This window comes from Natrix helvetica (genome assembly GCF_964273705.1).
Source record: "Natrix helvetica genome assembly, chromosome: 1".
NCBI lineage: Eukaryota > Metazoa > Chordata > Lepidosauria > Squamata > Natricidae > Natrix > Natrix helvetica.
This window is the reverse complement of record NC_138548.1, coordinates 353,434,100-353,454,379: the sequence shown is the minus strand read 5'-3', so window position 1 is coordinate 353,454,379 and position 20,280 is coordinate 353,434,100. Positions and strand designations below refer to the sequence as shown.

The 20,280-nt window shown below is 43.5% G+C and overlaps 1 protein-coding gene across 6 annotated transcripts in view; it reads right to left on the bottom strand.

Annotated features, from left to right (window-relative positions):
* LOC309385195 (uncharacterized protein) overlaps nt 1-20,280 on the bottom strand; it is a 195,724-nt gene that overhangs the window by 95,506 nt on the left and 79,938 nt on the right. The window contains exons 3-5 of one of the 6 annotated variants that reach the window (XM_081939375.1): nt 19,513-19,605; nt 4,836-4,936; nt 1,221-3,299 (exon numbers count right to left, since the gene is read on the bottom strand). The exons of 1 other annotated variant lie outside the window; for it this stretch is intronic. In XM_081939375.1, coding sequence (XP_081795501.1) covers nt 1,384-2,739 — 1,356 coding nt within the window. In that variant the 5' untranslated portion in view covers nt 2,740-3,299; nt 4,836-4,936; nt 19,513-19,605 and the 3' untranslated portion in view covers nt 1,221-1,383. Of the gene's footprint in view, nt 1-1,220; nt 3,300-4,835; nt 4,937-19,512; nt 19,606-20,280 lie in introns of those variants that run through there. 4 more of the 6 variants (XM_081939378.1, XM_081939377.1, XR_014174178.1 and 1 more) reach the window with 4 other exon arrangements.

The following is a 20,280-nucleotide window of genomic DNA, read 5'->3' as shown; positions in this document are numbered from 1 at the left end:
ATTATATACCACCCCACAGTGCTTTATACTAGTGGTCACCAACCAGTGGTCCGTGTACCACTCATGGTCCATGAGAAATAAAAAAAATCATATTAGTGGTCTGCGGGATTTCAAATTATGAAATTAGGGTATCCGAGGTCCGAAAGGTTGGTGACCCCTGCTTTATGCCCAGTGGCCGGATTCCAATTTTTTTACTACAGGTTCCTTGGACGTGGCTTCGTGAGCATCGTTAGGTGGTCATATGACTGGGTGGGACATGGCTGCTTGGTCATTTGTTTCTTTAAGGTGCAATTCAACATGCTTGTAATCAACTTTTATGCTGTTTCTTTATTATAGCAACAGCACTTAGAATTATATACTACCACACAGTGCTTTAATACCACTCTCGATTTACAGTGTCAGAATATTGTCCCAATTATTGGCCCTCATTTTACTGACCTCAGAGGGATGGAAGGCTGACTTAACCTCAAGCACCATCAGGATCGAATTCCAGGCTGTTGGCAAAGTCAGCCAGCATCACTGCACCTTAATCACTATACCACCAAAACAGCTGTCATTATTGTGCCATGTTTATTGTTTTTGCAGCCATCTGTTCTACCAGGTCAGATAGGATGGACATCCTGCTAGACCATTCCCTTAAATATTGCCATCTGATAGGAGCTAAGAAGTGTCCCTATTCCGTTGCAAACCCTGACCTATGGAACACCCTTCCCCAGGAAGTTTGGGAAGCATTTATCCTCCTGGTCTTGTGTAAAATAAGAAAGTTCTAGCTGATCCCCTAAAGACTGGGCTAAGAAGAGTTGCTTGATGTGGAACCAGGTTTTTGTTAATATTTATTAAATTTATATGCCACTAATCCTGTGGTTAACTTCTCCACTTTGACTCCTTGCAAGGAGAAAGATAACCAACTTTGAACAAGAATGGTACCTGACATGAACACAATTAGTAAGGCCAGGAGGTCTGGCTAACTTCAAAATTGAACAAAAGCAAGAATCACCTTTTTGGGATTCCCAGATCATCAAAATGCCATCAACTTTACTAGAAGTGATCTGTATTTGCAGGGCAAGTACAATGTAAATGCAGAGGCTTTGCATTTTGTCACCTGCCAACATATGGAGGTTGTTGGTTTCTGTACTAAAGTTTTATTTCTCTAAACCATATGGAGTCATATGAGTTGGGTTCCCATGTACATTTTGTTATTGAATAAAAATACATACATATTTATATCTCCCTTTATTATATGTAGAAATAACTCAAGGTGGCAAACAAGAAACAAAATTCTCTAGACACATCAAGTTTTGCCTCAACTGCAATTTCTTGTGTGTGATAAGGGAGGAATTTTGTGGAAAACAATGTTTGTCTGCAATTTGGATAGTTGACTGGTTACTCCCCTATGTGTAACCTTACATGCTTTATAAGGCTAGACCTAGTACCGAAATCTTTCCCACAATCCGGACATTCGTACGGTCTCTCTCCTGTGTGAGTCCTCTGGTGTATCACCAAATGGGAATTCTGACTAAAACCTTTCCCACATTCAAGACACTCGTATGGTTTCTCTCCTGTGTGAGTCCTCTGATGTTCAATCAGGTTGTAATTCCGACTAAAACTTTTCCCACAAACCAAACACTCATATGGCTTCTCTCCCGTATGAGTCCTCCGGTGAATCACCAGGTTGGGATTCTGACTGAAACTTTTCCCACAATCTGGACACTCATATGGTTTCTCTCCTGTGTGAGTTCTCTGATGTTTCACCAGGTTTGAATTATCCTGGAAACTTTTCTCACAATCTGAACACTTATATGGTTTCTCTACTGTGTGAGTTCTCCGATGTCTCATCAGATTGGAATTCTGACTGAAACTTTTCCCACAATCTGGACACTCATATGGTTTCTCTCCTGTGTGAGTCCTCTGATGCTCCACCAGGTTGTAATTCCGACTGAAACTTTTCCCACAATCCAAACACACAAATGGTTTCTCTCCTGTATGAGTCCTCTGGTGAATCACCAGGTTGGAATTGCCAGTGAAACATTTCTCACAATCTGGACACTTATAAGGTTTATCAACTCTGTGAGTCCTTTGGTGTATCCCTAACTTGGAATTCTCACTAAAATGTCCCCCACTATCTGAACAGTTATATAGGTTCTCTCCTGTGTGAGTCCTCTTGTGTACCACCAGGCTAGAATTGTGAGTGAAACCTTTCCCACAATCACAACACTTATATGGTTTCTCTCCTGTGTGAGTCCTCTGATGATCTACCAGGGTGGAATTCTGACAGAAACCTTTCCCACAAACTGGACATTCATATGGTTTTTCTCCTGTGTGAATCCTCTGATGTGCCACCAGGTGGGAATTCTGACTGAAACTTTTCCCACAATACAGACACGCGTATGGTTTCTCTCCCGTGTGAGTCCTTTTGTGTATCACCAGGTCAGAATTCCGTGTGAAACCTTTCCCACAGTCCGGACACTCATATGGTTTCTCTCCCATGTGAGTCCTTTTGTGGACCACCAGGTCACAATTCCGTGTGAACCTTTTCCCACAATCCGGACATTCATATGGTTTCTCTCCCGTGTGAGTCCTTTTGTGGACCACCAGCTCAGAATTCCGTGTGAATCTTTTCCCACAATCCGAACATTCAAAAAGTTTCTCCCTAGTGTGAGTCCTCTTGAGTCTGCATGCTAAATCTTTTGCCACATTGGGAGTACTGGTAGGGTTTGTCTTCAATATGGGTCCTTCCATGAATCATGAGGAAGAGTTATTGAGTAAAGCTCTTGCCGCACTCCAAATATTTGTATGGGTTTTCATTGCGTGGATCCTCTCTTCCATATTAGCTGTGATCTGCAATCTGTGTTTTTCCCATAATAGGCACTGAGGTTTTTCCCATACTAGTATTCTTGTATTCTTGAGGAGGCCAAAAATATTTCTGATATGCTACTTGGAGGTTCTTTGAGTCAAGCCATTCTTTCCTTCGTCAAAAGACTTGCATTCATACCTGTCCATTTTGGCTGTCCAAGGAACCTTTTCCTTCCCACTGACTTCCAGTTATTTCCACTGTTTCCTTATTTGGATCTTATCTCTCTTGACTTCTTAGTTAATGTTCGGTTTAATTCCACATACTCTATTTTTTTTCCAGGTCAAAACTTTATTCTTGTTATTCTCTCCTTTGTCTCTTATCTGCTGAGGAAAGAGAAGAGTTTTTACAGTTTCTGGAGGAAAGGGGGGGAAATGTTGATTGATGGCTTGTTTTGCATTTTAAAGCTGCTTCTCATGTCCAGTGCTCTTCTTGGCATCCTCCTTGTCTGTAAGATTCATATTAATGGATTAGTTTCATTATTATTTTAAAATCTGCTGTAGGACACGTGAAAGCAGAAAAAAACCCAACCCTCATATATTACCATGAAAGAAAAAACATCAATGTTCTAGTTTTAACTCTAACATTAATTATGATTCATTCAACTCAATCACAAAATCCTTTTTTTTTGGCTTGGGTAAAACAGACACATATGCCTGCCTAAATAAAAATAATTCATTTACGTAGACAATCTATCTTCATTTCAGTATGCAAAATGTCCTAGAACTGCATTCAACTTTTTTGATCTAAATTAGAAATGTGGGGACGCTAACAGACGAAACGGTGCCCAAATCCGATGCAAGATTTAAATCATCCATTTTACCCATAAGACTCCTCACTTTCCAGGAAAACAACATGACAATAATATATCAAGGAATCAAGAGACTGAGGGAGATGGGCAGATATTAGGTCTCTTATTCAGAGTAGAGCTGCAAGGATCCCTGTGGGTCTTCTAGCCCAACCCTCAACTAAAGCGAGAGACCCTATACCATTTCAAGTGACTCTCCAGCCTCTTCTTAAAAACTTCCAGTGATGAAGCACCTAGAACCTTTGAAGGCAAAGCTCTTCCACTGGTTAATTGTCCTCACTGTTAAGAAGTTCCTCAATTCCAGGTTGCTTCTCTCCTTCATTCATTTCCATCCATTGTTTCTTGTTCTGCCCTCTAATGCTTTGGAAAATAAGTTTACCCCCTCTTCTTTGGGGCAGCCCCCCAAATACTGGAATACTGATTGGTTTTCCATCCATTGCATCTTGTCTTGCCTTCTTGTGCTTTGAAAATAAACTGGCCCCTTTCTTTTTTGTGGCAATCTGTCAAATATTGGGAAACTGCTATCAGATCCCCTCCCCCACCTAGTCCTTCTTTTGTGTAGACTAAGTCATGCCCCAAACCTGCAACCGTTCTTCATGGTTTAGCCGCCAGGCCTTTCAATTTTAGTCTCTCCCATTTCCCAGCAGAAAATTACAGGCAGCAGATGTAAATTTTAAAGCATAAGTGTAATAACATTTGGGGAGAGAAAGAACATGCAGCAGCTGACATGTTTCAGCCTTGTTGCTTCTCTGATTTTACTCCGTGGAGCCCGACTTGCTCCCAGCTTCTCCTCTGACCTATGCTCAATTCACCTTCCAGCTGCTGCTTCCACCCTGGGAAAAACACGACAGCCGCTCTCCATGCCTCCATCATCCCATGGGTCAGCCGGAGGAGGAAGTGCCTCTGCCTGTCTCCTCTCCACATCCTTTCTAGCAATATTAACTAGTTTTAACTCCTTTCACCTCCGCTGAGCCCCCTTACCGTTGGATGTCGCAACTCAGCCACGGTGTTCCGGGCACTGGTGTTGTGTTACAGCACCGCCTAGTGACGTGAGCCTGAAAATACACTCATTCTGTCTCTATCTGCACCCAAACAAATTTCCCCTCCTTTAATAAAGAGCAGTTTTCAACAGAAGAAAGAGCAATGAAAGGTTGGCAGCTTGGGACTACCACTTACCCTCTGCTTGCAGCTCTGATTTTGCAACCAGAAGAAAGGGCTATGCAGGAGGAAAGACACCTGGGCCCTTCTCAGTCTGGGTTCAGGTCGGGGCAGACCACCTGTGGGAAGAAAAAATCCATGTGGTTCAGGTCGAAGACGGGAATAAAATAAAATGGAGGCTGATTGGAAAGAAAGTTTGATGATGAACACAAACAACAGCAGTTCTAGGACAGCTGACAAAAGGGAGTTGAGACAAAAGGGGTGGGTTTTTATACCTTCTTTGGGTTTTGTACTTGAGCTTCCTGTTCCTATGCAAGAACATGTCCTTTAATATTCTTTCTTTTTGCAGATTTTTTTATTTTTTCCGTCCTTTAATATTCTAATGGCTGTTATCAGATTCCTATGGGGTCATGGCTGGCTCTATAGGCGAAAGGGGAAATGCAAATCCTAGGTGCTTGTCTGAGCTAATCCTGTCAACTTTTGGCTTGTCTAATTGCTTATTTGGAGTTTCCTGCCTGACCCAGTCTTTCTGAATGGATTACCAAATCAGCATTTCTAAAAGATGGCCTCTTCCGTTTCTACTTGTGGAAGGGAGAATGGTGCTGGTTTCTGGCTCCCTTAAGAATGTTTTTTTTTTCATTTCTCCTTTGGGGAAATATCATATTTTGTCTCTTTTGATAGTCCCCAAATATTTCATTCTTCTGGTGTGGGGGTTGGTTGCCGACTCCCTACTAGTGGTGGCATTAAAAGAATTTAACAACCGGTACTCTGCTCTGATGACTGGCTGGGTAAGTGTGGCCAGGTGGTCATGCGACTGGGTAGGCATGGCCAACTTGACATCACTCATCATACCCAGCCCCACCTCCAGTCCCCTTGCCTCAAAGACAGTGGTGGGATCCAGGCGGTTCTGGCTAATCCCACCACTGGCTGGCTCTTCCCCTGCCCCTTTTTTGGCCCGTTTTGTAGTCCACATGTCTTAAAGTTACCAAGGTTGGATACCCCTGAGCTAGATGTTCTGATAGATCAGTGTTTTTCAAATTTGGCAACTTTTAAGATGTGTAGACTTTAACTTCCTGAAAGCTGTCTGGGCAATTCTGGAAGTCCACACATTTTAGGATTGTAAATTTGAAAAAGCCTGTCAAAAATGGGCAAATTAAGATCCTTTTTAGGGATCTGTGCTGGGGTCTCTCTCTCTCTTTTAATGACAGATTATCCTGAGCAGGAGATCTAATGGAGGAAGACTCTAATAGAAACATGCTTTATGCATACAAATATAGAAAGGCATCTAAGCATCACTAATCTCACACCTTCATGGACCATAATTTATGAGAAGAAGTTCACAATGATCTCAACAGAAGTTTTCCTCAGCTCTGCTTTGCCTGCATATGCAATATCCATGCGCTGTCATTGAACTGTGATCATTCCTGCCCTTAAAATAGACACAAAGTCCTCTCAATCACAAGACTTGTCCTCCATTCTCTTTATTTGTAGCATGGAACCCGAATTAAAGGGCACATTAAAAGGCTTTTTTTTCTGGGAAAGGCATACAACCGTATTCTTTCCCCTATCTCATTTCAAACAGCTCCGTTTGGATTTTCTCAGAGCAGAGGCAAAATTCAGCAGGTTCTGGAGATGCAGTAGCGGAAATTTTGAGTAGTTTGGAGAATCGGCAAATACCACCTTTGGCTGGCCCCAGAGTGGAGCGGGAATGGAGATTTTGCAATATCCTTCTATAGGAAGTTATCACCCAGCCCTCTCCCAGGAAAATGAAATATCTAGGAAATATTGATAAGGCAGAATATTATATTTTCCTGGATGTGAAAAAGGGAGAAACACATTTTAAACACAAAGTAAATTCCTGCAGCTTCCTGCCCATCCCCACTTTGTCAATGGGCCATTAAGAAGGCCAAGCTAGTCCACTTTACATAATAAAGAGTTCTCCTCTTCAGCTGTGATGGGATTAAGGCAGGATAACATTGCCTTTTACTCAACTGACCACATGGCATCTAAACTCAACCAAACCTGGATTCAAAACTCAGCCTAGAGGGTTGCCCTTGCATGGGCCCATGGGACTCTGGCAACCAATCAGAATACATTTCTTACACAGGAACAGGAAACAGATAGGTGGGACAGAACAGATTAGAAAAAGCCCTGCAAGCCCTTTTTCTTCTCTCTTCTCTTCCTCTTCTCTTCCCCTTCCTTCTCTTCTCTTCTTCTCCACCAACATTGAAGCATGTGATCACCTTTTCTGTTCAGGGCTCAAGCCATGTGGTCCTGTCCACCATTAAAAGCATCTTTCCAAGCAGCCTCCATGTCTCCAGTGTCTTTTTCCCCACTTGGAGCCGAACCCAGAAGGACATTTCTTCCAACACTTCCCCCAGGAGTGGAGAGGGAATGTGGATTTTGCAGTATCCTTCCCCTGCCACGCCCACCAAGCCACGTCCACATAACTGGTAGTAAAAAAAAATGAATTTCACCACTGTCTCAGAGTGAAATCATGGTTGGAAAAGTAACTAAACAATTGAATACTTGGTCAATAATACTGGACTTCTTGAATGTAATCCAGCTAAAGGATCTTAATGTGATGTTAAATTATGTTCCAAAACTGAGGAATCTGACTGTCTATGAGGAATTGTGATTGCTCCAGACATGGAGGAGAAGGGGTGGCAAAAAGAATTATATTGAAAAAATTGGAAAAGTGATATTATTCCAGACATTAAGGGTTGTCTTTTGGAAATGTGCAATTTCTTTGTTCTGGAAAATACAGTATTTTAAACTAATAAAAGAATGAAGCAATATGTTATTCTTTTATGCAAAGTTCATGATATTTTACAATAATACTGTGGTATTGTTACGTAATTTGTATCTTTTTTTTGGTATTAATTTTGCATATTAAGTAAGGGGTATATTTTGTAAACCATTGACATGTGTATCTTTAGTGTACATATTAGATATTAAATACTGTAATTTAGAACATCTTACGCAATGGGTCTTTTTTCTATTTTTTGGTTTGGTTTAGTTTTAATTTTGCTGTGGCTCTTTTTTTTTCTTAATTGTTCTTGTATTGTATGATTCCTTTCTATTGTTTGTCTTTCGTATACCGGACTCCTCTTTATTTTTTATAAATTCTTCATTCTATTGCCTATTAGCCCAGTATTACCAATACTGCATTTACCTACTTGCATCTCAATTGACTTCATCTGAATCTAAATATCCTAAGATGTTAGATATTAATAATAGCCTTTAAAAGCATCAGCTTTTAAAAAGTTAGTCTTAGAAAGACGTTCCCATCCGTGGCTTCCTCCAGTCAGATTCCCAGAATGTTCAAACATATATTTGAAAACTTGAACAGAAACATAGAAAAGAGCTGTCTGTTGACAATAGGCCTTCCTTTCTGCAAACCAAGATCCCTAGGGGTGGTATTTTTGCTACATTCCATGCTTTTTATCTTCATCTCTGCCAGCAGTTGCTATCAGAAATTCTTCTTTTCTTACATTTAAAGTTTCTGCAAGTTTTTGTTTTTAATTTGACTAAAATGATGTTGTTTTTGTTATCTTAATATGGCAGGTAATTTTCCAGAGACTTTGAAACTTCCCTATCTTCAGCTTCTCAAAAGGAACAAAACAACCTCTATTGGGTGCATAAGTTTATTACTTTTAAACTGATGCCCCCAATGGTTTGTTACTTTTTATGGATGGTTACAGAGCAAATTATTCTCAATTTCTCCCTCATCTTCCAATAAAGAACCTTACTGACCCATTTCAATCGGGGATTTGTGTTGTATTAAGTTAGGCCTTATAAACAAAGGCAGCACTATATCATGGTTTATTGCTCTCTCTTGTACTATCTATGCCAAAGTAAAATAATAAAAATACTACTTTCTGAAAATGGATTATTGGATTTGAAATTGTAGGAATTAGGCTCAGCCTAAATTACTTTAATAGGGACATTGGTGGCTCAATGGCTAAGATGCTGAGCTTGTCAATCAGAAAGGTCGGCAGTTCGGCGGTTCAAATCCCTAGCGCCGCGTAACGGAGTGAGCTCACGGCACTTGTCCCAGCTTCTGCCGACCTATCAGTTCGAAAGCTTGTAAAAATGCAAGTAGAAAAATAGGAACCATCTTTGGTGGGAAGGTTAACAGCGTTCCATGCGTCTTCGGCGTTTAGTCATGCCGGCCACATGACCAAGGAGACGTCTTTGGACAGCGCTGGCTCTTCAGCTTTGAAATGGAGATGAGCACCGCAGTGGTGAAATCTAATTTTTTTTGCCACCGGTTCTGTGGGTGTGGCTTGGTGGTGGTGATGTGACCGGGTGGGCTTTTTTACACTTTTTAAAGCATTTTTTCCTGTCAGTTTGGGCAAATAGGTAGTTAAAAATGCTTTAAAAAGTGAAAAAAGATTCCAACGATTGTGCGGCACAGCTGTGTGTCATGGAACCATTTTTTTCACTTTTGAAAGCTTTTTTTAATTACTGGTTCAGGCGAACCTTAGAATTTTTTGCTACTGGTTCAAGCGAACCGGACAGAACCGTTAGCATTTCACCCCTGGATCACCACCCCCTAGAGTCGGGAACAACTAGCACATAGCTTTATGAACCTTAGCTTTAAGTTACTTTACGCTTTTCTTCAAGTTAGCTTGTTGCTGTTATTAAAAGCAATATACAATATAAAATTCGTGTGACTTAAAAAAAAAAAGAAAAAACCTTGGCTGATTAATTTTTCCCCCCCACAAGAAATCTCTACCAAAGTTTCTCAAAGCATAAACCTTGAGTTTAAACCTTAAAACCGGCAGGGGTTTTCTAATTAAAGATTTTAAAAGGAGGTGTTCTTCTTTATTTCAGCCCTTGATCTCAGTAGGTAGTTACCTTTTACTTTATGAAGGAAAAGGCTTTAAAAGCCTTGTCCCTGGCTTTTTTTTTTTCCTTCCTAAAAAGAAATCATATGGCAACATGGCATGCGAGACTTCAAATTACCAAATAACCACCTTCTTTGCAACAGTCAGGGCCGGATTTCCCTATAGGCTAACTAGGCTTCAGCCTAGGGCCTCAAGATCAAGAGGGGCCTTTTATTTTTATTTATTATCCGTGCCACATTTTTTATAAAGGTTAGTACCAATTACAACATGTTTCATTTAATATATTGATATATATATCACAGTAATGATGTATTTTATTATCTCTCGTGTAATTTACAAACTTAAAAATGGGAGGTGAAAGGGCCCCGTAAGTGGAGTAGCCTAGGGCCTCTTTTCATCTAAATCCGGCCCTGGCAACAGTGAAAGCCCTCGCAGAACAAAAATACTATTAGATGGATATCAAAAGGAACACGTTGGCCAAGATAGAGACTTTGGAAATTATTGATTAGGTTCAAAAATGCTTAACTTAAGCCCAAAAATAGTCCGGTGGAAACCGCTACATCTGAGGCTCTTTCTCTTGTTAGAGGGCAGCATTGATTTGAAGATGGCATAGGAGGAACAATTCCTTCATACCAGTCAATGAAAGTGAGCATTCAGACACAAACAAGCACAAGGTTCCCTCAATGGTGAAAAGAGTAAGGTTCTACATTTAGGCAACAAAAATGGAATGCCCAGGTACAGTACTATAGGTGGTACCCTGCTCAGTAGTAGTAACTGTGAAAGGGATCTTGGAGTCCTAGTGGACAAACATTTAAATATGAGCCAGCAGTGTTCAGCAGCTGCCAAAAAAGCCAACACAGTTCTAGGCTGCATCAACAGAGGGATAGAATCAAGATCACGTGAAGTGTTAATACCACTTTATGATGCCTTGGTAAGGCCACACTTGGAATACTGCATTCAGTTTTGGTCACCACGATGTAGAAAAGATGTGGAGACTCTAGAAAGAGTGCAGAGAAGAGCAACAAAGATGATTAGGGGACTGGAGACTAAACAAATGAAGAAAGGTTGCAGGAACTGGGTATGTCTAGTTTAATAGAAAGAAGGACTAGGGGAGACATGATAGCAGTGTTCCAATGTCTCAGGGGTTACCAGAAAGAAGAGGGAGTCAAACTATTTTCCAAGGCACCTGAGGGTAGAACAAGAAGCAATGGGTGGAAACTAATCAAGGAGAGAAGCAACTTAGAACTGAGAAGAAATTTCCTGACAGAACAATTAATCAGTGGAACAGAAGTTGCCTCCAGAAGTTGTGAATGCCCCAACACTGGAAGTCTTTAAGAAGATGTTGGATAGCCATTTGCCTGAAACGGTATAGGGTTTCCTGCCTAGGCAGGGGGTTGGACTAGAAGGCCTCCAAGGTTCCTTCCAACTCTACTATTGTATTGTATTGTATTGTATTGTATTGTATTGTATTGTATTGTATTGTAAGGCAGTGAGCAAGCCACATGGAAAAATTGGGGGGGGGTAAGGGGCAGGGGAGGGGGGAAGTAAACATTTATTAACTTCTTTGTGTAGGGATCAGTGGCAGGATAGGCCAGTAGTGAAGGAGAAAGCCATGCCAAATTTCCACAAAGGACTGGAAGGCAAGGGGGAAAGATTGATGGTGAAGCATGAAAACGGAAGCTCTTTGGTTTCTGATATGGAATTCCTCTTCCCCCTTTCAAATCCAGATTATTGTACAGCTTCAAGAGAGGTAATGGAAAATCTGAAGCCTTCATTTTTCGGCCTGCTTTTGGGCTGTTTTCGGGCCTTTTTCCAGGCTGTGTTTTGGGCCATTTTGGGGGCCGTTTTTCAGGGCCGAAAATGGCCCAAAAACCAGCATGAAAGCACCCCCAAAAAAACAGCTGAAAAATGGCCCCAAAACAGATTGAAAAACTGCCAAAGACAGTCCGAAAACAGTATGGAAAATGGTCCCCAAAAGCTCCCCCAAACAGCCAGAAAACAGCCCAGAAAACGGGCTGAAAAAGCCCCAGAAAATGGATGGAAAACAGCCTGAAAACAGTCCAAAAATGGCTGAAAAACGGGCTGAAAAACGGCCAAAAATGGCCCCAAAACAAGTGGCCACGGGGCCAGCCAGTGGTGGAATTAGCCAATTTGCCAAACTGGTGCTGAATTTTAACTGCTTGAATCCCACCTCTGCTCCATACGCACGAAAATACCAGTTTTCGGGAAATTTTTTGAGCTGTTTTCAACTGTTTTGGGAGGGAATTTTTCAAGTCGTTTTTCCCAGCTCCTACTTAAGGAAATCTTGACAGGGAAGGGGGTTAGCAGATTCATTAGGTGCACCAATTGCATCCCATCCTGGACCTGAAAGGACTTGCACAATGGGTCACTCTTGCCTTAGTCAAACCTCCTCTTTAGATTACTACCCCGGGCCATTCAAAAACTTCCAAGTGGTCCAGAAGGCAGCAGCACTCATCGTAATGGGAGTCCCTAGATTACCTGTGTAACATCTTTATCGTGTGAGCTGCGTTGGATTTGTTTATGGTGCAATACATCCCCTTTAAAGCAATTTATTTATTGTAACAATAGCATTTACACCTATATGCCACCACAGTGCTTTATACCACTCTCGGTTTACAGCGTCAGCATATTGTCCCCAACAATCTGGGCCCTCATTTTATTAATCTCACAAGGATGCAAATCTGACTCAACCTCGAGCACCGTCAGATCGAATTCCAGGCAATGGACAGAGTCAGCCAGCATCACTGCATTTTAAACACTAGACCACCAAGATAGCTGTCATTATTGTCCCATCTTTATTATTTTTGAATCCATATATTCTACCAGGTCAGATAGGGTGGACCTGCTGCTAGATCCTTCAGTTAAATATTGCCGTCTGATAGGAGCTAATAAGTGTCCCTTCCCTGTGTATTTTCCATTGTACACCCTGACCTATGAAACACTCTTCCCCATGAAGTTTGGCAAGCCTTTATCATCTTGGTCTTGTGTAAAATAAGAAAGCTCTAGCTCTTCCCCTAAAGACTGGGATCAGAACAGTTGCTTGATTTGGAACCAGGTTGTTGTTAATATTTATTAAATGTATATGCCACTAATCCTGTGGTTAACTTCTCCACTTTGACTCCTTGCAAAGAGAAAGATCACCAGTTTTGAGCAAGAATGGCACCTGACACGAACACAATCACTAAGGCCTGGAGGCCTGGTTAAGTTCAAAATTGAACAAAAGCAAGAATCACCTTTTCGTGATTCCCAGATCATAAAAATACCATCAACCTTGCTAGAAGTGCCTTGTATTTGCAGGACTAGATTTTAACTGTGGAGGCTTTGCATTTTGCCATTTGCAATTTATGGGGTTGATTGAGTTCTGTATTAAGGGTTTTATTGCTGTAAACCAGGGGGTGTCCAAACTTGGGAACTTTAAGACTTGTGGACTTCAACTCCCAGAATTCCCCAGCCAGCATGGCTGGCTGGGGAATTCTGGGAGTTGAAGTCCATAAGTCTTAAAGTTCCCAAGTTTGGACACCCCTGCTGTAAACCGTGTGGAGTCATGAGTTAGGTGCGCCCCATACATTTTTTTTACTGAATAAAAATACACAAACACATACGTACTGAACAAAAATACATAAAGAGGGATGTACGTATTTATATCACCCTTTATTATATGTTGAAATAACTCAAGCCGGCAAACATACCTAATACAGATTCTATTCTACTCTTCTCATGTTCGATAATAAGACATGTTTCACTAAAAAGGAATCTTCTTTCTAGTGTATTCCCACAGATTCAGGCTTCGCTTTTCGCACCACTGAACGCTGCCTAGCATGGTCAGCTGCGTTTCCAGGGCACAGGCACAGGGCTTGCATTATCTTTGTTGATGGTGTCTCTGTTTTGGATGCTCATGATGTCACCAGCCATTGACTTCTAGTTGGTAGGAAGTCGTGGCCAGGGTGGATGGTGCTCCTCTCTGGACATGGCCATACCCTGTGGAGTTGGCTTTCTCTCACCTTCTCTATAATTGCTGCCACACCAAAATGCTGTCTAATAGTGTCATTTGTGAAGTGGTCAAGAACGGAGAGGCCCAATATCCAACCGAACATTCGCATTTCCATGGCATGGATATAGCCTTGGGTCCCTGTTGTCACTGCCCAGCATTCAGTGCCATACAGTACTACAGGGCAGATTTTCACTAAAAAGAATCATGCAGGAAATTATATGGTAAATTGCTCAGTTGGGTTACAAACGAGAGACAAGAAACAAAATTCAAGATTTCTCTACAGACATCAAATTTTGCCACAAGTGCAATTTCTTGTGTGTGATAAGGGAGGAATTTTGTGCAAAACAATGTTTGTCTGCAATCTGGGTGTTTGAATCATTACTCCCCCATGTGTAACCTTACATGATTTATAAGGCTAGACCTATTATTGAAATCTTTCCCACAATCCGGACATTCATATGGTTTCTCTCCTGTGTGAGTCCTCCAGTGTATCACCAAACTGGAATTCCGACTGAAACATTTCCCACATTCAAGACACTCGTATGGTTTTTCTCCTGTGTGAGTCCTCTGATGTTTCACCAGGTTGGAATTAGCCTGGAAACGTTTCCCACAATCTGGACACTCATATGGTTTCTCTCCTGTGTGAGTCCTCTTGTGTACCACCAAGCTAGAATTGTGAGTGAAACCTTTCCCACAATCACAACACTTATATGGTTTCTCTCCTGTGTGAGTCCTCTTGTGTACCACCAGGCTAGAATGGTGAGTGAAACCTTTCCCACAATCACAACACTTATATGGTTTCTCTCCTGTGTGAGTCCTCTGGTGTTCCACCAGGTTGTAATTCTGACAGAAACTTTTCTCACAATCCGGACACTCATATGGTTTCTCTCCTGTGTGAGTCCTCTGGTGTCTCACTAGCTTGGAATTCTTACTAAAATGTCTCCCACAATCACAACACTTATATGGTTTCTCTCCTGTGTGAGTCCTCTTGTGTACCACCAGGCTAGAATTGTGAGTGAAACCTTTCCCACAATCACAACACTTATATGATTTCTCTCCTGTGTGAGTACTCTGATGACCCACCAGGGTGGAATTCTGACAGAAACCTTTCCCACAAACTGGACATTCATATGGTTTTTCTCCTGTGTGAATCCTCTGATGTGTCACCATACTGGAATTGTGACGGAAACTTTTCTTACAATCAGGACACTCATATGGTTTCTCTCCCGTGTGAGTCCTTTTGTGTACCACCAGGTCAGAATTCCGTGTGAAACTTTTCCCACAATCCAGACATTCATATGGCTTCTCTCCCGTGTGAATCCTTTTGTGTACCACCAGGTCACAATTCCGTCTGAACCTTTTCCCACAATCCGGACATTCATATGGCTTCTCTCCTGTGTGAGTCCTTTTGTGTACCACCAGGTTAGAATTCCGTGTGAACCTTTTCCCACAATCCGGACATTCCAAGAGTTTCTCCCTAGTGAGAGTACTCTTGCGTCTCACCAGATTGGTCTGCATGCTAAATCTTTTGCCACATTGGGAGTACTGGTAGGGCTTGTCTTCAATATGGATCCTTCCATGAATTATGAGGAAGAGTTATTGAGTAAAGCTTTTGCCCCACTCCAAATACTCGTATGGGTTTTCATTGGGTAGATCCTCTCTTCCATATCAGCTGAGATCTGCAATCTGTGTTTTTCCCACAATAGGCAGTCTGGGAGCTTTTTTCCACACTGTTATTCTTGAGGAGGCCAAAAATATTTCTGATCTATTACATGGAGGTTCTTTGATTCAAGCCATCCATTCCTTCGTCATAGATTTTCATTCATACCTGTCCATTTTGGCTGTCCAAGGAACCTTTTCCTTTCCACTCACTTCCAGGTATTTCCTCTTTTTTGTTATTCCATTCTTAATACAATAGGAGAGTTGGAAGGGACCTTGGAGGTCTTCTAGTCCAACCCCCTGCCTAGGCAGGAAACCCTATACCGTTTCAGGCAAATGGCTATCCAACATCTTCTTAAAGACTTCCAGTGTTGGGGCATTGACAACTTCTGGAGGCAAGCTATTCCACTGATTAATTGTTCTAACTGTCAGGAAATTTCTCCTCAGTTCTAAGTTGCTTCTCTCCTTGATTAGTTTCCACCCTTTGCTTCTTTTCCTGCCTTCAGGTGCTTTGGAGAATAGCTTGACTCCCTCTTCTTTGTGGCAACCCCTGAGATATTGGAACACTGCTTAGGTAATGTTTGCTTCAGTTGCACATAATCTTTTTTCCTGATCAAAACTTTGTTCTTATTATTCTCTCCCCTGTCTCTCATCTGCTGAGGAAGGAGATTTGTTTTGAAAAATGTTGATTGATGGTTTGTTTTGCATTTTAAGGCTGCTTCTCATTCTCTGTTGTCCCGAGTGCTCTTCTTGGCATCCTCGTCTGTAAGATTCATATTAATGAATTAGTTTCATTATTATTTAAAAATTTGCTGCAGGACATGTGAAACAGGGGTGGATTCCTGCCAGTTCTAACCCCTCCTATAAAAAGAGGTTCCACAAATCTACAGTGCCGTTTAGAACCGGTTCCAGCTCCCCCCCCTCCACACATCATCAAGACGAAGAGCGAGAGGAGGAATTCTGGGAGTTGAAGTCCACAAGTCTTAAAGCTGTCAAGTTTGAACACCCCTGGGTTTTTTTTTCTAAAGGGTTAGGGGTGGAAGGGTCCTGTAACTTGACAGCTGTAAGACTTGTGTGCTTCAAATGCCAGAGTTTCTGAGCCGACATTTTGGTTGCTAAGCAAGAGTGGTGTTAAGTGAGTTTTACAAGTTGGCCACCCCCACCCAGTCACATGACTGCCAAGCCACCCCCCACTCAGTCACATGGCCAGCAAGCCACTCCCACCCAGTCACATGGCTGGCAAGCCACTCCCACAAAGCAGGCCACACCTACAGAAGAGGTTCTAAAAAAATTTGAAACCCACCACTGATGTGAAAGCAGCAAAATAAAACCCAACCCTCATCTATTACCATAAAGGAAGAAAGATCAAAGTCCTATAGTTTCAGCTTTAACATTATGATTCATTTGCCATGTAGAAGACTAACAGATCCTAGTTCGGTTGTTGGAAACCTGCGGCTCCAGAGCGGCATGTGGCTCTTTCAACCCTCTGCTGAGGCTCCCTGTGGTCCTGTCACATCAGAGGGATGACAGAGGTGTTGCCCTGTCACTGCAGTGGTGATGGATGGAGCCTTAGTGCAGGAGCAAAGAGCCCCTGCATTTGCCTTTGTGCGGCAACAGCATTCTGCTTTCGTCTACATTTTCTGTTGCTGCCAACAAAAAGGGCAGGGAGAGAACGGCGGGGGCAGATTTTGTAGGGTGGGGGCCATTCCCCAAACCTGGCCTTGCTCCTCCCTCATCGGTGGGGCCAAGATAAACAAGGGGGTGGCGTGCGGAAGCGCTTCCCTCCCCCAGCCGAGCACTGAGCACAAAAGCCTGGCGGGAGGGGCTGCTGCTGCCCAGCAGAAGTGCCCCCATTGGCGAGTCAGATGGTGGAGAGGGCTGGCCTGGCTCTCGCAGCTGTACCGCTGTTCGGCACCTCCAACACAAGCTGCCGCCTTTGAAATGCACCGTGACTTTGTGGAAGCCGGGCAGCAATCACTGGGGCCATGGGGGTAGGGGGAGCGGAGGCATCATGGCTGCTTCCCCCTCCTCCTCCGCAAGCCAGGCCTGGCGGAGCGCAGAGAGTTTGTGGGCCGAATGACGGAGGGTCAGAAGGCGTGCTCCAATGTCAGCCCAACACACGTTTCCAGTGCGTGCTCCTCTATCCTGAAGTGGCACTGAGTGGGAAGTAGAGGGAAGGGAGCAAGGGAAAGGATAGGGGGGCTTCTAGGAGGAGAAGCCCAGCTGGCTTCCCTTTTGGCATGCGGTGGGGGGAAGACCCAATACAGAGAGAGAGGGAGATGGGGGGAGAGAAAGGAAGGGGAGAGATAGGAGGGGGGGCAGAGAGAGATTCAGCTCGATTCGGCTCTGACTGCTCCCCTCTCTCCGCCTTTGCCAGTTTTACAAGGATTCAAAAGCCTTGGTGATGGGGGGGGAGGGGTTGTCCCTTACTTCGCCTACCAAGCATGTTCGGGGGCGCCCAGGGACTACATTTTCTGGCCACTTTGGACCCAGCTGCAGGATGCATATGCGTGCCTGTGTGAGTGTGCAGCTTCCTGTGATGATGTTTTTCTAAGTCCATATGGGAATCTAAGTGGCACTGTGATGGAACAGCCTGACAGTCACACCTTTTCAACCCAAAGTTTATTTCTGTTTCTTTCCAGAGACAGAGGGAACGTGGCTGAATTTCCTGACAGTTATTCCCTGGGTGTGTGGGTTGGGAAGTGGGGGTGGGGAGTGGAGGAGAGGGAGGGAGAGAAAGAGAGAGAGAAAGAAAAAGACAGCAAGAGGCAAAGAAAGAAAGAAAGAAAGAAAGAAAGAAAGAAAGAAAGAAAGAAAGAAAGAAAGAAAGAGATGAGAGGGAGAGAGGGGGATTAAGAGATGAGGAGAGAGATGAAAGAGAGGGAGAAAGAGGGAGATGAGGGGGGGAAGGGAGGGAGATAGAGAGAGATGGGAGACGGAGAGAGAAAGAGAGAGAGAGAGAGAGAGAGAGTGAGAAAGATGGGAGAGAGGGAGGCAGAAGGGGAGAGGGGGGAGAGAGAAAGATAGAGAGAGAGGGGGCCAGGGAGGGAAAAGGAGATGGAGGGAGAAAGAGAGATGAAAGAAAGAGATGAGAGAAAGAAAGGAAAACACACACACACACACACACACACACACCTGTTTCCCATGGGGAAAAAAACATGGGAGCCACAAAACCTGGGTAGGCGTGGCAGGGGTGTCATGTCATTGGATGGGAATGAGTCACCATACCCACCTGGGTTTCGTGGCTCCCGGTTTTGTTTCCTGTGGAAAAATGGTCCAAATGGCTCTTTGTGTTTAAGGCTGCAAACCCCTGTCCTAGTTCAAATATCCACTCAATCAAAAAAATTCTTTTTTGGCTTGGGTAAAATCACACCTATATATGCATGCCATAACAAAAATAATAATTTACGTAGGAAATCTATCTGCATTTCAGTATGCAAAACATCCTAGTATGCATTCACATTTTTCCAAAAAAATCTAAATTTAGAAATGGGGGGACGCTAACAGACGAAATGGTGCCCAAATCCGATGCAAGATTTAAATCATCCATTTTACCCATGAGACTCCTCACTTTCCAGGAAATCAACATGACAATAATATGTCAAGGAGTCAAGAGACTGAGGGAAATGGGCAGGTATGAAATATAAAAGAATAAAAGATTTTTAAAAATCTCCTACATCTCATATTCAGAATAGAGCTGGAAAGGACCTTGTGGGTCTTCTAGAATCTAGCCCAGTGGTGGTTAACCTATTCGGCACCAAGTGCCAAAATGGGAGCATGCACGCACCGAAAATGCACCGAATGCCAAAATGCACACATGCCCGACGGAAACTACAAAGCAACTCATTAGAAAATGGCCAGCCAGCTGGCCTTCCTGCACGCATGCGCATTAGAAACTGGAAGACCAGGTCGCTGATGCACATGTGCGCACTGCAACCCAGAACAGCAATGGGCGTTGGCTGACATGCCTGGGGAGATGCCTCAGCTCCGCGCCCTACCGTTGGATGTCGCAACGGTGTTGTGTTACAGCTCCACCTAGTGAAGCGAGCCTGAAAATACGCTCATTCTGTCTCTATCTGGAGTCGTTGGGGGTGGGGAGGGTGTTGAATGAAGTGCAGTTTTCCAGCTGAAGAGCGGAATGAAAGGTTGGCAGCCTGGAACGTGAACTCACCCTCCGCTTGCCCCTCTGACTTTGCCACCAGGAGAAAGGGCTGTGTAGGAGGAAAGGCCCTTCTCAATCTGGGTTCACGCCGGAGCTCATCACCTGTGGGAAGAAAAAATCCACGTGGTTCAGGTCCAAGACGGGAATAAAATAAAATGGAGGCTGATTGGAAAGAAAGTTTGATGATGAACACAACCAACAGCAGTTCTGGGACAGCTGACAAAAGGGAGTTGAGAGTGAGTGGGTTTTTATACCTTCTTTGGGTTTTGTACTTGAGCTTCCTGTTCCTGTGCAAAAACATGTCCTTTAATATTCTAATGCAGCGATGGCGAACCTTTTTTGGCTCAAGTGGGGGGAGCACAGGGGGGTCGTGTGCAGTCGTGCCGCACCCATAATGCAATTCGCGACCCCCCCAGTGCGCATGCGCGCACTACAGGTGCGACCCTCCCCCCATTTTGCATGCTTTTTTCGCCCTCCTCAGACTACAGAGGCTTTATAGGAGCCTGGGGAGGGCGAAAACAGCCTCCCCCGCCCCCCGGAAGCCATCCGGAGGCTTCAGGGATCTTCAGGAGGACTCCCTGAAGCCTCCAAAGCAGTCAAAATTACCCTCCGAGAAAACCAGAAATCACTTCCGGTTCACTCGGAGGGTCATTTTAAGCGCTCCGAAGGCTTCAGGGAACTTCAAGAGGCTTCCCTGAAGCCTTCGGAGCACTCAAAACGACCCTCCGAGCAAATAGGATGTCCGTTCCCGAACTTTCAGTTTGCCCGTAGGGCCAG